General features: G+C 34.8%; 1 protein-coding gene across 2 annotated transcripts in view; it reads right to left on the bottom strand.

Annotated features, from left to right (window-relative positions):
- naa35 (N-alpha-acetyltransferase 35, NatC auxiliary subunit) overlaps nt 1-18,400 on the bottom strand; it is a 96,441-nt gene that overhangs the window by 57,547 nt on the left and 20,494 nt on the right. For both annotated transcript variants that reach the window (XM_039750599.1, XM_039750600.1), the window contains exons 3-7: nt 13,039-13,072; nt 11,777-11,891; nt 8,149-8,223; nt 2,772-2,939; nt 1,043-1,109 (exon numbers count right to left, since the gene is read on the bottom strand). In XM_039750599.1, coding sequence (XP_039606533.1) covers nt 1,043-1,109; nt 2,772-2,939; nt 8,149-8,223; nt 11,777-11,891; nt 13,039-13,072 — 459 coding nt within the window. The remainder of the gene's footprint in view (nt 1-1,042; nt 1,110-2,771; nt 2,940-8,148; nt 8,224-11,776; nt 11,892-13,038; nt 13,073-18,400) is intronic.

Genomic DNA, 18,400 nt, shown 5'->3' with positions numbered 1-18,400 from the left:
CATCCCATTTCTCCTTCACAACAATGCTCCCCCCAGCACTACACAGGTGACAAAAACTGCTGTGTGGAACTGGAAATGATCACATATTCTGTAGACGTGGCCCTGTATTTTTGCCACCTGCTCCCTTGTGTGCTATGTGAATGATATGCCAATGACGAAGATGCCATGTTAGGTGGAGAAGAGTAGTTGCACAAGCAGGGCAGAAAAACCTTTGTAAATATTCAAACAAGCACATCTGTGTTCACAGGGTTTATGATAAAAATAAAACTTGCTTGGTTTAAAGGGATTCCTCTTAAGAGGCCAGGCCTGAAACATTTTCATCATCCTTTGTATATATTTTTCATTTATATAAAAATATCTTTATTTATAAAAAGTCACTATGTTTAACAAAACCAAAATCAGTCATGAGCATATGTAAACCTTTAAAAATAGGCAAGTAGTGATGCATTATTTTACAGCTGAAATAGTAATCAAAAACATTTCCTATACTTAGTCAGTTTCTCCTTTGTGATATTTATGGCTGCTCTTGCTGAAAAAATTGCTTTATTCATTAGAGACATTTTGGTAGTCTTGAATGAACCACCATCTTCAAGTCTTAACACAGTTCTCTTGGGTTGTAATCTGGATTTTGAGTTAGCTATTCAAAAACCAAAAAAACTTCTTTAAAGTTATTACTTTATTCCCTTTCTACAGTATTTATTTACTTCAGCTAATGTACTAATTGTGATTAATTTTACTTATGTTATGTTAATTTTATATTAATGTGGTTTAGGTTGTCCTTTAACTTTACATAATGTATAGGGTACTGGGACTTAGGAAAATAGGTGGTGTAATAAGTCCAAGATTTCTCTCAGCAGCTGTTCATCATTTAGAAAATATTACTCTATCTGGGTTAAATGTTAAATCATGTTACTAAGTTTTAAGGCAATAAAGCATCACTTTATCACATCATTATTATGCTGTCCTATATTTGTTAATCTCTCACTGCTATATTTAATCCATTCCATATAAAATAACTTAAAAGTTAACCTTACAGGCATACCTGTAACTCGAAGGTCTGTTACATTGTTTGCCATCTTGAAACCATAGGTCATTGCCTGGAAATCTTCCTAGGGGAAAGGGAAAATTTAGTTAAATTATAAATAAAAAAAAGGGTTAACTTTCATTAATTACTAAACTGAGACATTAAATATTATTTAGCAGTCTGCAAGCTGAGCTACTTTAACTTTTCCATATACTGCTTTCTGTATTAATTCATAAAATTCCTATTTTCCTTCTCCTTTTAATTAACTTTAGTGTGTTAGTAGTGTGTTTACCCTCAGAACAATGGTTTACACAAGACCATATTAATGTTCTTTTTACTTGATCTTTTTTACTTGTTTATTTAATGTTTGTTTAAATATTGTATGTGTACTTTCAGAAAAGATAGCAATATCTATTTATATATTTCAATAGCAGTTATTGTTTTCCTCAACGTAAAATAACTGTTGGTTATTTTTAAATATTTTTCTTTTTATTGTACTCTTAACTTTTACAAAAGAATGAAGTACAATAATTGATAAAAAAAGTCTATTATTTATTTCAGTTTAAATTTGAATGCATACAGAATTGATTTAAATACATTTAGTATTGTATCGAAGTTTCAAATTTTGATATCATGACAACTTATTACCATACTGTAAACAAGTTCTTACAAAAAAAAAACACCACAATGGGTGTACAACCAAAAAAGATACAAAAAGACCTAAATTAGGCCTGGCTATCTAACAATCTTTATGCACAGCTGAAACAAAATGGAAAAGAAAAAAAAAGTGAAAAGGAAGAAATAGAGCTATTGATATCATTTAAATAAATGATGCACACATAGAGATATGCATAAATACACATAATCAGTCTATGCTTCTGCTGGACATCTTCTTAAAATTAACATAATTTACCTCCCAGCAGAGGGCTTTTGGGCACTTCAATGGAATGGAATGATCTGTCTCACTTGACTAAATTCAAAATGCATCATAACAGAACCCAATTAGTCTGACCATTCAGGCTATGCATTTACTCTTTTATTAGGTGCACCAAAACAGCAGGGTATCATGCTAATGTTTAGTTGTGTATGCTATTTTAAAAGGTTAATATGTACAATTTTTCATACTTCTGAAATTATTAAGAAAACAAAAACTATTGTGTGCTTATGTAATCACTGAAATCTTTTTTTATGCCTTTGGTTAATACAATAATTCAACAAAACTGTTATTGTGGCTCAATTTATAAAATGCCCACAATGGCTAAAATCAAATGGCATAAATAAAAAATTGCACATCTGAGAATGCTTGTGCAAAGGTGAAAACAATAGACATTGTATTATTAATTTTGTGAGCCATACAGCAATGGTAATCTTTTATTCATATTTTGTCAGGGCATAAGGCTCCTAACCAAAGCTGTGTCTAATTTTGTTGTTACCTTTTATTTTTGCTGTTGTATTTCTCACTCCTAATAATAAGATGATAGCTAGGTTTATATGTCTAGAGCCTGCATGAATGTTTTTTGTTTTTCTTGATTTCATTCTTCTTTGTGGTAAATGTCCAGCGACTAGTAGGTGCAACATAACATACATACAATTCCCTGGCAACTTACTTAATTTATTTACTTTTGCTTCTCCATTTTGAAAATGGTGTTGAATCTGTCTTAGTTTGTCCCAAAAATCTATGACTTACATTTACTAAGCACGTCTAACACTTTAATTCCATACTGAACATAAATAATTAACATCTTACCTCTTCAAAAACTGCCGCTTTATTGACCTTTTCTCTGGCAATATCACATATTTTAAGTATGCCTAGAGCAAAAGCCTTCATGGCAGGATCTTCTATTTCATCAGGGTTGTGTACATAGAGGCAAGTAAAAACAGTCTGAGCTAAAGAATGCCCCTCAAGCCAGGTTATCTATAAAAAGAGACAAGTGTGTGATTTTTATAGCTGTACATTTCTGTACAGTAAAAATGTATTTTATAAAATGAAACTAGTATGGTTTGACCAACATATGCAAATTTCAAATCAACATTCAATAAATAATCTTAAGACAAAAAACTGACCAAAAAACTGCAAAAATAAAAGCCAACAAGTACCTCTTAAGTTTATGCTTATTTAACACTTTCACAAACCATACCCAAGTATTGTGAGTCAAATATGGACATGTACTGTAATGTGAAAAGAAAAGATTCTATTAAAGAAGGAATAAGTTTAAAGAAGCGATTTTAAGGATGTAAATGTTTTTTCCACTACCTTTGTGAGAGTAATATGCTAACTTTTGAGAAGAAATAACTAAACAAATAACCTGTTTGAGTGAGCACATCTGAGTGCGAGTACTGCAAAAAATCCAGATGGCAACAATTTCTTTGTTAGCGACTATGCTCATTTGAAATACCTGTAAAAGGAAAAATGATTGTTTCCACTATAGTTATTACACTGAAAAAGTTATATTGATATGAGTGCATGAACATTATCGGTGTTCAAGTGAGCTAACAGAAGAGCAGTATTTCAGCATATCTGCAAAAAAGATTCAAAAACAAATGGAATTCACTATTGCGTATTATAATGCTAAAATAAAAAATGTAATAGCCATGCACTGAACATATTCAAGTGTATTGGAACACTGTAAAGATAATGGCCCAATCATTAGAGAGATTTTTTTTGTGTGCCTATATGAATGTGTGATATGGATCTCCTTTGTTGCAGTTTTTGTCCAGTGTTGTTTTAGCCTCTGTGTACAATTAACCCTCCAAAAATGTTCAGGACTTGTCGAAAAATAAGTAAAAGAAAGAACATGGATAAAAGTTAGCTTTTTTTAAAAAGCACATATTAATATTTATAACCTACTATCACCTTATGTAATTCTTAGGCCCAAATTTACAGAACAGCTGAATCTGGTTATATGTTTTAAATCATGCAGGTGATTCAATATTATATACAGCAGAATCTAAAAGAAAAAATAAACATATGATGTTCATTTAGTTTATTTATAATCCCACATCAGAAAAATTTCCAAATGCAATTTCATATTTTGTCTGGCCAACTTCATTTCATTTGAAATATACATCCATTCCTGCATTTCAGGCCTGCAACACATCCTAAAAAAAGTGGGGAAGGTAAAGCATTTACCACTTTGTAATGTCACCATTCCTTCTCACAACACTTAAAAGACATTTTGGCACTGAGGATACCAAGCAAAGAAGTGTTTCAGGTGTTATTTTGTCCCATTCTTCCTACAAACTTAAGGTGTGCAACTGGACAGGATCGTCTTTGTTGAATTTTTAATTTTAAAATTCTCCACACATTCTCTGCTGGGGATAGGTCTGGACTGCAAGCAGGCCAGTCCAGTAACCGTACCCTCATCTTCCACAGCTATGCCTTTCTAATGAATACAGAATGTGGTTTTGCATTGTCTTGGTGAAAAATGCATGGATGTCCAAGGAAAAGATGCTATCTTGAAGGCAGCATATGTTGCTCTAATATCTCAATGTACTTTTCTGAATTAATGATGCTATCACAGAAGTATAAATTATCTTTGTCAAGGGCACTAGCACAACCCTATGCCATGACAGACCCTGGCTTTTGGACATGTTGCTGATAACAGTCTGGATGGTCCTTTTTGTCTTTGGTCCAGAGCACACGATTTCCATTTCTTCCAAAAAAAAGATCTAGAATACTGATTCATGTGACCACAATACACATTTCCACTATATGATGGGTCCATCCCAGATGCCTCTGAGCCCAGAGAAGTCAATGCCACTTCTGGGCATGATTAACACAAGGGCTCTTTTTTTGCACAATAAAGTTTTAAGTGCCATTTGTGAATATACTGTAAAACCATATGGTAGTGCTTAACAAAGGTTTGCCAAAGTAATCCCTTGTCCATGTGGTCAAATCAGCTATTGATGAGTGATGGCTCTTGTATATGTAGTGATGAAAGATCATGGGTGAAAAATTAAGAACACATGTAATTTTCATTCTGCTGTTAATGTAATAAAAAAAAAAACATTAAAAAAAATCCTAAACAAAACATATGAGGGTACTGTAGAAATATGGAAGCAAACCAAAGTATAAGGAAAAAAATGCCATAATATAAATTCATGAAAGAAAGATCGGAGGTCCATAAATAATGACATGCATTAAATGCAAAATACAAGTCAAGGGCAACATAAAGAAAAAAAAACCCTTTCAAACATGATAAATCTAGAATGACACTTTTATTAACTGATAATGTTTAAAAGTCTAGTTATAGATAAAAGTGAAAACCAGACTAAGTGAAAAGTGAAAGATCAGAACAAAATCAATAGCATGAAGGTTTAATTTTCAAGATTACAGGCAGTTCCTGGGTTATGTATGAGACAGGGATTGTATGTTTGTACATAAGTTGAATTTGTATGTAAGTTGGAACAGGTACATTATTTTAATAAATGCTATTGTTGACCGATTGTAACCAAGTGCTCTGCCAATGAATGATGGAGTTTCACCCCCTCTGACCTTTTCATTATTTCTACTTTATTTTCAATGGTGATGGTTTTTCTCTTCTTTACTGTGTCACCAGCACTTACATCAAATTTGCGTTTCAGAGACATTCTTGAAGGGTGAAAACAAAAGGTTAAGATGAGCTCTTCTGCACAGCACTGTCCACGCTATCACAGCAGAAAGGCACCCGTCAACATGTCTGATGTACTGACAAGAGACAACTTCCTGCTAAGTGCGTAACCAATGTACAAGCAGGCTTGCTATTGAGAATGACTTGGTGTGGCGAGGGGGAGATTCATCACTCGTCCGCCACACAGTAACCTCCACTACAGTATGCTGCCTGCAGCGTCCACCCACCGAAAACGAACACGGTGTGGCCAAAGGCGGGTAGTGAATCGCCCAACCCCAATTCAACAGGCACCCATCCGAGGCACACTACAATGCTACCCCCGCCGCCCCGTTCACCCTCAATGGCCTCCGTTCAGGCACAACTGGGTCAGCGCTTGCAGCATTACCAGCCATGTGTGCTGGGCGGGCAGTGAAACACCCCCCTCCGCTCCATCCAGCCTGCGTCCAGTCAGGAGCAGTAGCTGCAGCAGCGTAGTGGGTGGTCGGCGAACCATCGTCCTGCACACAAGCGATACCTGTGGCCCCGGTGACTATGGACCATGGATCACCGCTTACCACCAGAGGGACACTACACCGTGCGAGCAGCAAAATTGCCCCCCTCCAGCCACCGCTTGCAGCATCTCCAGGCTGAAGATGACGTAGCGGCATTTACTGAGGCACATGCATTGCAGCTGTGGCCTCGTTCGTAAGTCGTAGGTTAGATGTCCGTAAAGCAGGTTTTACTTTTTTTATTTTTTTTATTTTGCATGCCTCTTTTTACTTTGACATACTGAAGATTTTGTACATGTTGAACTAAACTGAATGCTCATGAAGCACATTAAAAGAGAAAAAACAGAATAGGATTTCCCTTAAAAAGGAGGCTCTTTTAATGTCAAATTCACTAATCAAAAGTAAAGTTAAAATCAGATTCAGAAATAAACAGTTCTCCTCAAGAATTCCCACAAAGCATTTCCTTTAGTTACACAAAGTTTTTACATACTTAAAACCTGGCTACTGTGACATCATGCATAGCATGCCGTGCCTAACAATGTCAAGTGTCATAGAGGCCAAGGTTAGGAGCACTGATAGAGAGCATTGCTGCAACCACCACAAAACAACCAAAAATGCTGATGCTCATAACAAGAGACATCACCTTCACAGTAGTAAAATGTGTATAAAAATGAAGACAATAAATCATTAGTTGTGCAGTCCTGACACTTGTAAGTGTATGCAAGTATTTTTTTAATAAATAAAAGCAATTAACATACCATTTTTCAGTAATTTGGTAAAACGGTCAAATTTATAAACACAAAAACTAATTTTTGTAAACATTTTAAATATTCCATTGTAAACAATAAGTAGAACAAAGCAAGAAATCAGTTATGATTGCACTTTTTGATCAAGTGCTTGTATTTCAACTGTCACCTGTTGGCCACTTTAAACACACCCATTTTCAAGCAAGTAATCAAGAATTACCTAACTCCTTGGCAAAACCTTTAAAAGTATTAAAAGATTAGAGACATAGCCCTCCATCTGTATAATCCACAGAGAGATATTTTTTGTTTATAGGGTCATTACTGTCATGTGTACACAGTACAATGAAATTCTTAATTGCATGTGCTATCACTGTCAACCACACATAGATATACACTTATACATGACCATTACATTAACTGTAATTCTCACTGTGACTTCATTTATTAGTTATCTATTTATACTTACATATTTACCTTTACTTTTCTGTGTATATTGGAAATGTTAATAGTAACCATGCTTCACAGTTTAATTTTTACTTTTAAATTTGTGCTTCTTGTAGTTCAATGTCTACTCTTATATAACTTTATCTAAAGGCTCTACAGGCTTGCTCCAAACAATATTTCATTGTATCATACAGTGACAATAAAGGTGTCTTACAATCTTATTCAACATGCAAATGACAGCAGTCCCCAGCACCATGATTAGTGAGCATAATTATTTTACCTTGCAAAGTAGGCTGTCAAAATCACCTTTTGGCATGCTAAAAGCTATGCATATAACCATCTACATTTGATTTTGTGAATTAATAAATCCATACAATTACAAACAGTCAGTTGTTTTATAATATTATTTAAATATATACGACCAGGGAGTAAGAATAAACAAAAAGTACTTGATATACATTTAATAGATTCTTTTTTTAAATATTACTTTCACCTCCTGTGTTCAGTATAAAACTGACTTATGTAAAAATATATTGTTATGGCTATTTCCAGGAAGACTGTACAGTTATTGGTTGGATTCTTATTCTCTGTAAATCCTACTGTTTCGTTTTCTCTGTTATGGTATATTCTTTCAAAATAATCACCAGAAATATTGCATTGTTAGCTTCATTCATATCATCCATTTGCTCTAACACTTAAACTATATTTTTTAAATCCTTATAATAGCACAGTGAATAAGTTCATAAATATGCACCCAAACAATAAACTGCACTACAAAAATGTTCTTTCTTATCTTGCATGATTACAGAAGAGGAAATATAAGACAGTTTCCTTACCAAGCAACAAAAACAGGTATCTATTATTCCAATTAGTTCAGGTAAGTTCAAGTCCTTAATTTTGATGGCTCCATCCTTGAAAAATAGAAGATAAACCAGAATATGTGATCTTATATTTTACAATGAAAAGGCCAGATACTTGTCTTATACAGTGGATTCAAAAAGTATTCTGACCCCTTCACTTTCTTCGTGCATTATTCTGTTATAGATTTAAATTTAAATTCAGAAAATTGGCAATTTTTGCTCCTCAGTCTGCAGTAAATAACCCAATACAAAGTGAAAACATGTTTTCAGAAAGTTTGTAAATTTATTAGAAATCAAGTGTGTGTAAATTGAATACTTTCTGAATCAGCTGTATTGTTAATATGCAAATTATATCAAGAGTTGTTTAATAATATAATCCTGCTCTGATTTATGGCTGACTGATTTGAGGCAATTCGTACGTATGTAAAAATGTTCTAGTAAATGCCAAAACAAGTGGCAGCAATAAATCTTTTATGAGATCTTTTATTATTATTATCATTACTACAATTACACAGTTTCACATATGTTTTCTGACTTTTGGAGGGCTCTTTAAGGTTTGTTTTCATCAGCACTGGTCCACATTGCTAATCCTTATGCATTTGGCCTGCAATGCCTTCCCCACACTGTTGTTTCTCAGCCTTTATGGTCCTGCAAACAGTTTTCCCTTTTTAAATTATGATCAACAAGCAGGTATTGCACCCCTTTGGAGAAATGGGTACAACTCAGTGATCCACTGCTGGCATGACACAGTGGTTGAGACACAGAAAGAGACCTGGAGTGCAGACAACAAGTCTTGAAGACTGGTTTGTGCTACTCTGGGAGTTAAACTGTGCATACCAGTGACCCACAGACCCTCAACTGCAATAACCTACACACTTCTGTAACTGTCATATGGTCACATAGCTGGTCTCAAATGGAGCCATAAGTTGCTGCATTAGAATTCATTATTTTAATTATAACAGACATTAAAAAGAACATAATGTCTAATTTCATTTTTTGTGTTGCCTCTTATTATTTTGTAATTAATTTAAACCACTGTGGTTTAGATTAGATTTATAAGACTCGGAATTTAATTTTATTATTTCAAACAATTAAACATGTGGAAAATCCATCCATCCATTATCCTAACATACGTTATATAAAACTGTCTTATGCACTATATTACAAATTCTACCAAGAGAAGAAAAACCTAATTTGGTTAACCAATATAGTCACTAAATAAGCAGATTCCTGCGAGGTTGGTAAATAGATGTTAAGAGGTCTATACTCCAAGGTTTCATGTAGAAGAAACTCAATTAAGCAGAAAATCAATATTAAAGCAAAAACATCTGGTGTTTCTAATTTCTCAATTTATATGTTTACCTGGGCCAATACTGGATAATGATATTTAACACACTATAGAGGCTTTATATATATGTATAGGGTGGTCCAGATCTAATTATGCAATTTTCATTACGCTCTAACTTATTAAGTTTATTACATAGAAAATCACCTGAAAAATCCCGGACCATCGAGAAGTGTGCAAACTGTTGACATGAAGAGTCGCGTTCGTGACGAACTGGAATCTTCCCCACATAAATCAGTCATCCAGACGATCTGGATCTGCATAATTAGATCTGGACCACCCTGTAGTATACAGGTGCCAGTCATAAAATTAGAATATCATGACAAAGTTGATTTATTTCAGTAATTCCATTCAAAAAGTGACACTTGTATATTAGATTCATTCATTACACACAGACTGATGTATTTCAAATGTTTATTTCTTTTAATTTTAATGATTATAACTTACAACTAATGAAAGTCCCAAATTCAGTATCTTGGAAAATTAGAATATTGTGAAAGGGTTCAATATTGAAGACACCTGGTGCCACAATCTAATCAGCTAATTAACTCAAAACACCTGCAAAAGCCTTTAAATGGTCTCTCAGTCTAGTTCTGTAGGCTACACAATCATGGGGATGACTGCTAACTTGACAGTTGTCCAAAAGATGACCATTGACACCTTGCACAAGGAGGGCAAGACACAAAAGGTCATTGCTAAAGAGGCTGGCTGTTCACAGAGCTCTGTGTCCAAGCACATTAATAGAGAGGCGAAGGGAAGGACAAGATGTGGTAGAAAAAAGTGTACAAGCATTAGGGATAAGAGAGGATTGTGAAACAAAACCCATTCAAAACTGTGGGGAAGATTCACAAAGAGTGGACTGCAGCTGGAGTCAGTGCTTCAAGAACCACCACGCACAGACGTATGCTAGACATGGGTTTCAGCTGTCACATTCCTTGTGTTAGCCACTCTTGAACAACAGACAGCGTCAGAAGCATCTCGACTGGACTGCTGCTGAGTGGTCCAAAGTTATGTTTTCTGATGAAAGTAAATTTTGCATTTCCTTTGGAAATCAAGGTCCCAGAGTCTGGAGGAAGAGAGGAGAGGCACTGAATCCACGTTGATTGAGGTCCAGTGTAAAGTTTCCACAGTCAGTGATGGTTTGGGGTGCCATGTCATCTGCTGGTGTTGGTCCATTGTGTTTTCTGAGGTCCAAGGTCAACGCAGCCGTCTACCAGAAAGTTTTAGAGCACTTCATGCTTCCTATGGCTGACAAACTTTATGGAGATGCAGATTTCATTTTCCAACAGGACCTGGCACCTGCACAAAGTGCCAAATCTACTAGTACCTGGTTTAAGGACCATGGTATCCCTGTTCTTGATTGGCCAGCAAACTCGCCTGACCTTAACCCCATGGAAAATCTATGGAGTATTGTGAAGAGGAAGATGCAATACGCCAGACCCAACAATTCAGAAAATCTGAAGGCCACTATCAGAGCAACATGGGCTCTCATAACACCTGAGCAGTGCCACAGACTGATCGACTCCATGCCACGCCACATTGCTGCAGTAATCCAGGCCAAAGGAGCCCCAACTAAATATTGAGTGCTGTACATGCTCATACTTTTCATGTTCATACCTTTCAGTTGGCCAACATTTCTAAAAATCCTTTTTTTGCATTGGTCTTAATTGATATTCTAATTTTCCGAGATACTGAATTTGGGACTTTCATCAGTTGTCAATTATTATCATCAAAATTAACAGAAATAAACATTTGAAATACATCAGTCTGTGTGTAATGAATGAATCTAATATACAAGTTTCACTTTTTGAATGGAATTACTGAAATAAATCAACTTTGTCATGATATTCTAATTTTATGACCGGCACCTGCATATTATGAAATGTTAAAGTTTAATAATACCATCTTTTAATAGGAATTTCATTCCAATTAGGGCCCTAAGACAGGGTACTACTGTACAGTTGGTAGAGGAAACCTATTTTTTGTAGATGATGTAACTGATTGTTACTACCCTTTTACTTTGCTTCTCTCAATTAGATTTTCTTTTCTCTCTGGACCTGACTGGCAGTCTCAAAATAACTGAGTAAATAATAGGTATTTATAATGACATTAATATAAATGTATTATTTTTTTCATATTTTTTTCAATAAACTGATCAAAAATTATTTAATACAGCACAGACCTTCTTCTACAGTTACTACATTTAATAAAATAAGATATTAAAGAAGTTAACAATATTTAAAAGTTTAAAAGTGTAACCTTGATAGCTTGTTCAAAGCTGAGCACCTTCCTGTTGACTTGATTACCAATCATTCCAGCGTCCATCTTTGGATCCATCATTTCAATTGCAGACATAGCTTCAAACAGACCAAATCTGACATTCAAAGCAACAAGGAAAATAGTAATCAGGTGGTATACTGTATATGACAGTATTATTCAGCATAACACATAAAGGTTCCAATTAGCATCAGTTAACAATAAACTCGCATTACAAGATTAAGAGCTGTCTTGCTTCACATTTCTGAGCATTGTATGAGTATGACAGCATAACAGAAATTGCAGTGCTTTAAACAAGCTCAATTTTCAATTACACTGGTGTTAATTTTGCAACTGCTAATATTACTGTGCCAATATCTTAACTAATTTTATTTGACCTCTTAAGATACTATTAATAAATAAAAGAATAGTACTAAGTAAAAGTAAAGAATCCATTACAGTCTAGTAATAGATGATGGAATTATCAATAATAAAAAATGAATAAAGACATACATAAAACAGATATTTGGGGAATATCTGAATGCTTTTTCAGACATTAATATTAAAAGGTCAGAATCTTGGAAAAACAATAAAAGCACAATATTACATGGTTTTGAAATCTTCACAAATTTATGATTCAAAGAAACATGACAAGGACCTTAAAACTACCTATGCAATACACATTAGACAGATACCAGTATGGGTTTATTCTGTAAAGCACAAAATCTGTGTATGCAAATTTGTGGGTCTTGACAAAAAAAAAAGTGCTAAAGTGCACATTAGAATACTACTGATAATATGTCATCACATCCAATACTGAAACAGCTTTCATTCGAACAGAACAAATCAACTGTGCTAGATTTAAGAATAATAGAGTCTTTAGAACACTTTACTATATTTTAAACAGACGGTTTGATGAATATTCCTATAAATGACATATACGTTTATGTAACTTTTTTAATGCTTTTATTTATTGTTAGACTAGCTACAGTATAAGTCTTAACACACACATTAAAATGTAACCCCTTTTTTACATGATGGTACAACCACTAGCATAAAATATTAACATACCGGAATGCAAAATCAGAAAACAGAGAATAAGTGGGGAAAAATTTAAATCCACACAAACAGCACCTGACATGTATGTTCCTGCTCAGGGTGTCTGGCTCAGCAAATATGTACACCTTTGAATACCACATACTATGTAACCTTGAAATAAAATTTTAAATAAATCATAAAATTAATTTCCAATTACTTTCACTTACAATTTGTCATGCAGGAGCTCACCAAGTTTCAGTTCTGCAGCAAATAGAAAACAAATGTCATTTTAACCATGATGAAGTTAATCAATCAAAAAAATAAAAAAATATATTGTTAATTATGGTTTATAACAAAAAGTAAGCTAACACTGCATCCTTTAAATAAAGACATAAAAGCACAAAACATGCTTACATTTTATTTTTTTTTCCATTTTGTGATCCATCTGATTCTTCAAGAAAGAAGAAAACATTTTCTTAATGCTCTAATTTCACATTGATGTTATTAAAATTTCTCTTTATCTGTACTGAAATTGTGATTATTCCTTACTTGAATTTTTAACACAACTCAAATGCAATCAGTCAAACATTTTATTTATCATAACTATATCACTATATATGCATGTCCAAAATTACTATGCAAATAAAATGCTTACTGACACGTGGTTGTCTGCTGTCTCTGTTACATGGGGCACAGAATGTGAAAGTATCATGTCATGTTTGAAATGTAAACATAAAAAGTTGCTTCATTAAATGTATGTAGTTAATGATATCCATTAGCTGTGTAGATTTATGAAAATAACTGTATGTCCTTTGGAAATTTCTGCAGTATTCGGTATGGTGATACAGTGTCATCATTATACTGACGGCAAGTATCATCATTTTCTTGGGGTCTTGTAAAGGTATGTGAATTTCTGTAGCAATGGTAAGCCGTTATGATAAGCCACAGTTTGTAAAGAAGTAACCTTTGCATTTTTTAGGACAAGCATAGCAGATGGTATTAAGCTAATGTAAGCACAAGGCTACTATACTAAATGGTATGTCCAAATGTAATGCCTGGGCAAATTATGAATATCAAAAAGTTTCAGCAAAAAAACAGTCTAGCATAAATCATAAATTTGCAAACATTTCTGACAGACTAGGTCTATTTCTCCAACTTCATCATACAGAAGCATGTAAATTCTCATTTATACAAATTTAGAATTCACAAAGTGGTGTAATTAAATGTAAGACAATAAATAAAGCATTAGATATAAACATAAATAGCAATAAGAGAGTAAAACTGAATCACTCTTACAAACTTATTGGAGTTTTTGGTGACAGGTTTAAAAAAAATAATAAATAATTACACCAATGTAATTATTTTGGGGGAAAAAAAAAAAAAAATACTGTTAACATGTAAGTAGAACATGCGTATAAATATAGTATAAGTTTGGAGCTAGTCTATACTGTACATTTAAAATAAACATAGAACCCAAGCAGAGAATAGAAAGAAATTATACATGCATCCCAATGCTCCAAGTTAAATGTTTGTATGATTTATATACAGATTAAACACTTTTTCCAGAACACATTAACTTATGTAACATCAGTATTTTGGCCCAATGCAGTAACTGCCTCTAAATGAAATGACAATCTGTCAAAAGGCCTAAACATTACTAATTTGTGTATACTGTAAATAAGATATGTGACATGTTCTAAAACTGCTCTTCTTTTTCCATACAACTACTAATGAATCAAATATCTGGTTTGTATCTGCACTATGCTCTTAGCAGAATATAAATATTGTTGAACATTTTTCTAAACATGAGATATTAAAAGGAATAAATCAGTTGAATGAAGCAATGATTAACTAATGCATGTAATGCATTTTAGAGGTACAAATATTCAAAAGTGTAACAAATTGAAAAAAAATGACTTGGATGTGGTGTATCAGTCATGGGGAAGACTTTTGTCACAAACTAGGAGATTAAATTCTTGTAAAAATTATAAAGAGAGCCATTTGTCTGACTTGCAGTGGATGTAAACAGTTCATGTTTCAACAGCTCATATAGAATATTTTTAGGCTAAGATAATAGGGAAAAATCAGACATTCTCAGCAGACCTAAGACACTGGCAAATGCAGTCCTGAATCAACTCCTGCCCCAGCCACCTCCATCTGTATCCACTGGGATGCTCGAAATCCTACTTCTTCATCCTTTCACCATCCCTCCGTGTCTGCCAGATGATCCTTGGAACACTCCGGCCACTCCTGCTCTTATGCTCCACAGGAGTGGCTTACCCCCGGGGTGCCATTCCTCTCACTCTCCACAGGGCATCCTGACCACTTTACCTCCTTTGACTCTTACTGGCACGCCCACCCGATCCTGTACCCTTCTCATCTTTCTTTTCCTTGATTTTGTTCCTCATTTTCCATCTTTCCTTTCCTTACATTTTCCCCATTCTGAACTACTCTGAATTTTCTGATACACCTTGTGAATGCAGATGCACTAATCAATCTGTGGAGCCTATATATACAGGTCAATCTTCTGCATCTGAATGCCTAATTAGTCCATTCCCCTATCCATGACCACTCGTCACTCTTGCACACACCCACAACAACAACATCTGAGCTGCACTATTTCTATAACTCTCTGCACCTGCTCTGATCCACCATTAGATCCCGGACAAGCTCCACCACAGTGGGAGAAACATTCAGGTCCTATAATCCCATTATAGGGTCACATGGAGCAGATGTTTATTCCAATATCATCAAGCACACAGCATAAGTCAAAATTCAATTTTGGAAATCATGTACAGATCTCATACTTAGTCATTATTGGCCAGTTTCAATGTCACCAATTAAGCTAACATTTATAACCTTGGAATGCGAGAGATAAATGAAAATATCTACAAAAACCTACAATATTCTCCAGGCATACAATGTCGGTGAACATGGAAAAAAAAAAAGCCTGAGTCTGTGAGGAAGCATTGGAGAAACAATATTCTATGTAACGCAAAACTGAACCAAAAGAATATCACAGTCTGAATGGGAAAAACTCACATTGGTTTACTAGTCTGACTAGCTAAGATAGTACTAAGATACTAAGATAGATAGACGGTTTGAAAACTAACCAATCAACGAAGTCTTCTGCATTAATGTTTGCAGTGTTCCATCTATTGCAATGTATATTTTGTAATGCATTTTTTAATAAAACGCATTAGTAAAAATTAAAAATAACAGTAATAAAAAGCAGTTTTATTGTTTGTGATGTACCATCTTTTGGAATGCTAGAGAGAGAAATAGCAACCAGATGGACATATAGATAATTATCCTTTTATTAAGGTGGATCATAAACATTTTAACAAGACTGAATATAAAGAGTAAAACACCTAACACATCAAATAGTAGAGAGTACTTCAGTCTCATATACAACTATAAAACCTTCCCTTTACAGTGACAATTAATTACACAGTAACTGGCTACTTTATTCAGTACATCTGTTCAACTGTTTGTTAATGCAAATGCATAATCAGTCAATCATATGCAGACATTGTCAAGACATCCTACTGAAGTTCAAACTGAGCATCATAATGGGGAAGAAAGGTGATTTAAGTGACTTAAGTGATTGTGGTCTGGTTGTTGGTCTGAGTATTTCAGAAACGGTTGACCTACTGGGATTCAAGCACAGCCGTCTCTGGGGCTTACAGAGAATGGTCCAAAAAAGAGGAAAAACACAGGGAGCGGCAGTTGTCTGGGCAAAAATGCCTTGTTGATGCCAAAGGTCAGAGGAGAATGGCCAGACTGGTTCTACCTAGTAGAAAGGCAACAGTAACTCAAATAACCACTCGTTACAACCACAGTATGCAGAAGACCATCTCAGAACACAACACGTCAAACTTTGAAGCAGATGGGCAGCAGGAGACCACACCAAGTGACACTTCTGTCGGCTAAGAACAGGCAACTGAGGCTTCAAATTGCACAGGTTCGCCAAAATTGGACAACAGAAGATTGGAAATACATTGCCTGATCTGATGAGTCTCGATTTCTGCTGCAACATTTGGATGGTTGGGTCAGAATATGGTGCCAACATAAACTTGAAAAGCATGGATCCATCCTGCCTTGTATCAATAGTTCAGCCTGGTGGTGGTAGTGTAATGGTATGGGAGATTATTTTTGGCACACTTTGGGTCCCTTAGTACCAATCATTTAAATGCTACATCCTACCTGAGTATTGTTGCTGACCATGTCCATCTCTTTATGGCCGTAGTGTATCCACCTTCTGATAGCTACTTCCAGCAGGATAATGAACCATGTCACAAAGCTCAAATCATTTCAAACTGGCCTTTTGAAAATGTCAATGAGTTCACTTTTCTCAAATGGCCTCCACAGTCACCAGATCTCAATCCAATAGAACATCTTTGGGGATGTGGTAGAACGGAAGATTGGCATCACGGATGTGCAGCCGACAGATCTGTAGGAACTGCGTGATGCTATCATGTTAATATGGACTGAAATCCCTGAGGAATGTTTCCAGCACCTTGTTGAATATATGCCATGAAGAATTATGGCAGTTCTGAAGGCAAAAGGGTGTCAAACCTGGTACAAGCAAGGTGTACCTAATAAAGTGGCCAGTAACTATATATTGCATTTTTAACTTTCCTCTTCAACTTTCAATCTGTGTGCATTCATATATTGGTTAGAACAGGGGTCCTCAATCATAGTCCTGGAGGGCCGCAGTGGCTGCAGGTTTTTGTTCTAACCCGGTTGCTTAATTAGAAAGCAATTCTTGGCAATAATTTAATTTCATGGCTTGTTAGTGCTTTAACTCTGCTATGTCAGCTCATTCTTATATCCTAGATTATCTTCCCCTTTCTAAGAATATCATCCAAATGATTTGAAGGCTAAAATGGAGGACTAATTCTCAGTCCTTCACTTTTTTCTCTTCACTTTTCTTCCAAGCTAAATGGAGAGATGCTGGTTTCTTTAATCATTTGCATGTTATTACTAATTAGAAGCCATTGAAAACCAAGAATACAGCTGTTTAAGACTAAAATAAGCAATAAGGTTCAAAATCTTGACGAGCGAGACAACTAAAGTGAAGCAGAAATGTTACTTGAGCAGTAAGAGCTTATTATTAAGCAACTGGGTTGGAGCAAAAACCTGCAGCCACTGCGGCCCTCCAGGACCGTGATTAAGGACCCCTGGGTTAGAACAAAGTTACACTAAACCTCTTTTTATCATTGCCAACATTCGTCCAAAACGATTATTGGTGTCCCATTCTTAAGGGAGACAAAGATGTGCAAGTATTTATTGAAACAAATTATTGTTAACTTTTAAGGCAAGAGAAATGCAAATGTTAAATGACTGAAACCGGGAGTCATTAGTCAGATGCTGAAAACAATATACGAGTGCAAATTTAATAAGCTGACATGAAGTAGTAAATGCTGAAAAAAACAATCTAAGCAATTTTGATATTGAGAAAATTAAATTTAATGTCTATAATACCCTTTCACATATAAAGTTCTATCTGCAGACAATTTGGCATGATTAAATAAAAAGGTTCACCAAAAATGAACATTAAATGAAATTCATAAGAGTCACATAAAA

The sequence above is a fragment of the Polypterus senegalus genome, chromosome 4, assembly GCF_016835505.1.
Source record: "Polypterus senegalus isolate Bchr_013 chromosome 4, ASM1683550v1, whole genome shotgun sequence".
In the NCBI taxonomy this organism is placed as follows: Eukaryota; Metazoa; Chordata; class Cladistia; order Polypteriformes; family Polypteridae; genus Polypterus; species Polypterus senegalus.
This window is presented reverse-complemented; position numbering and strand designations above follow the sequence as displayed.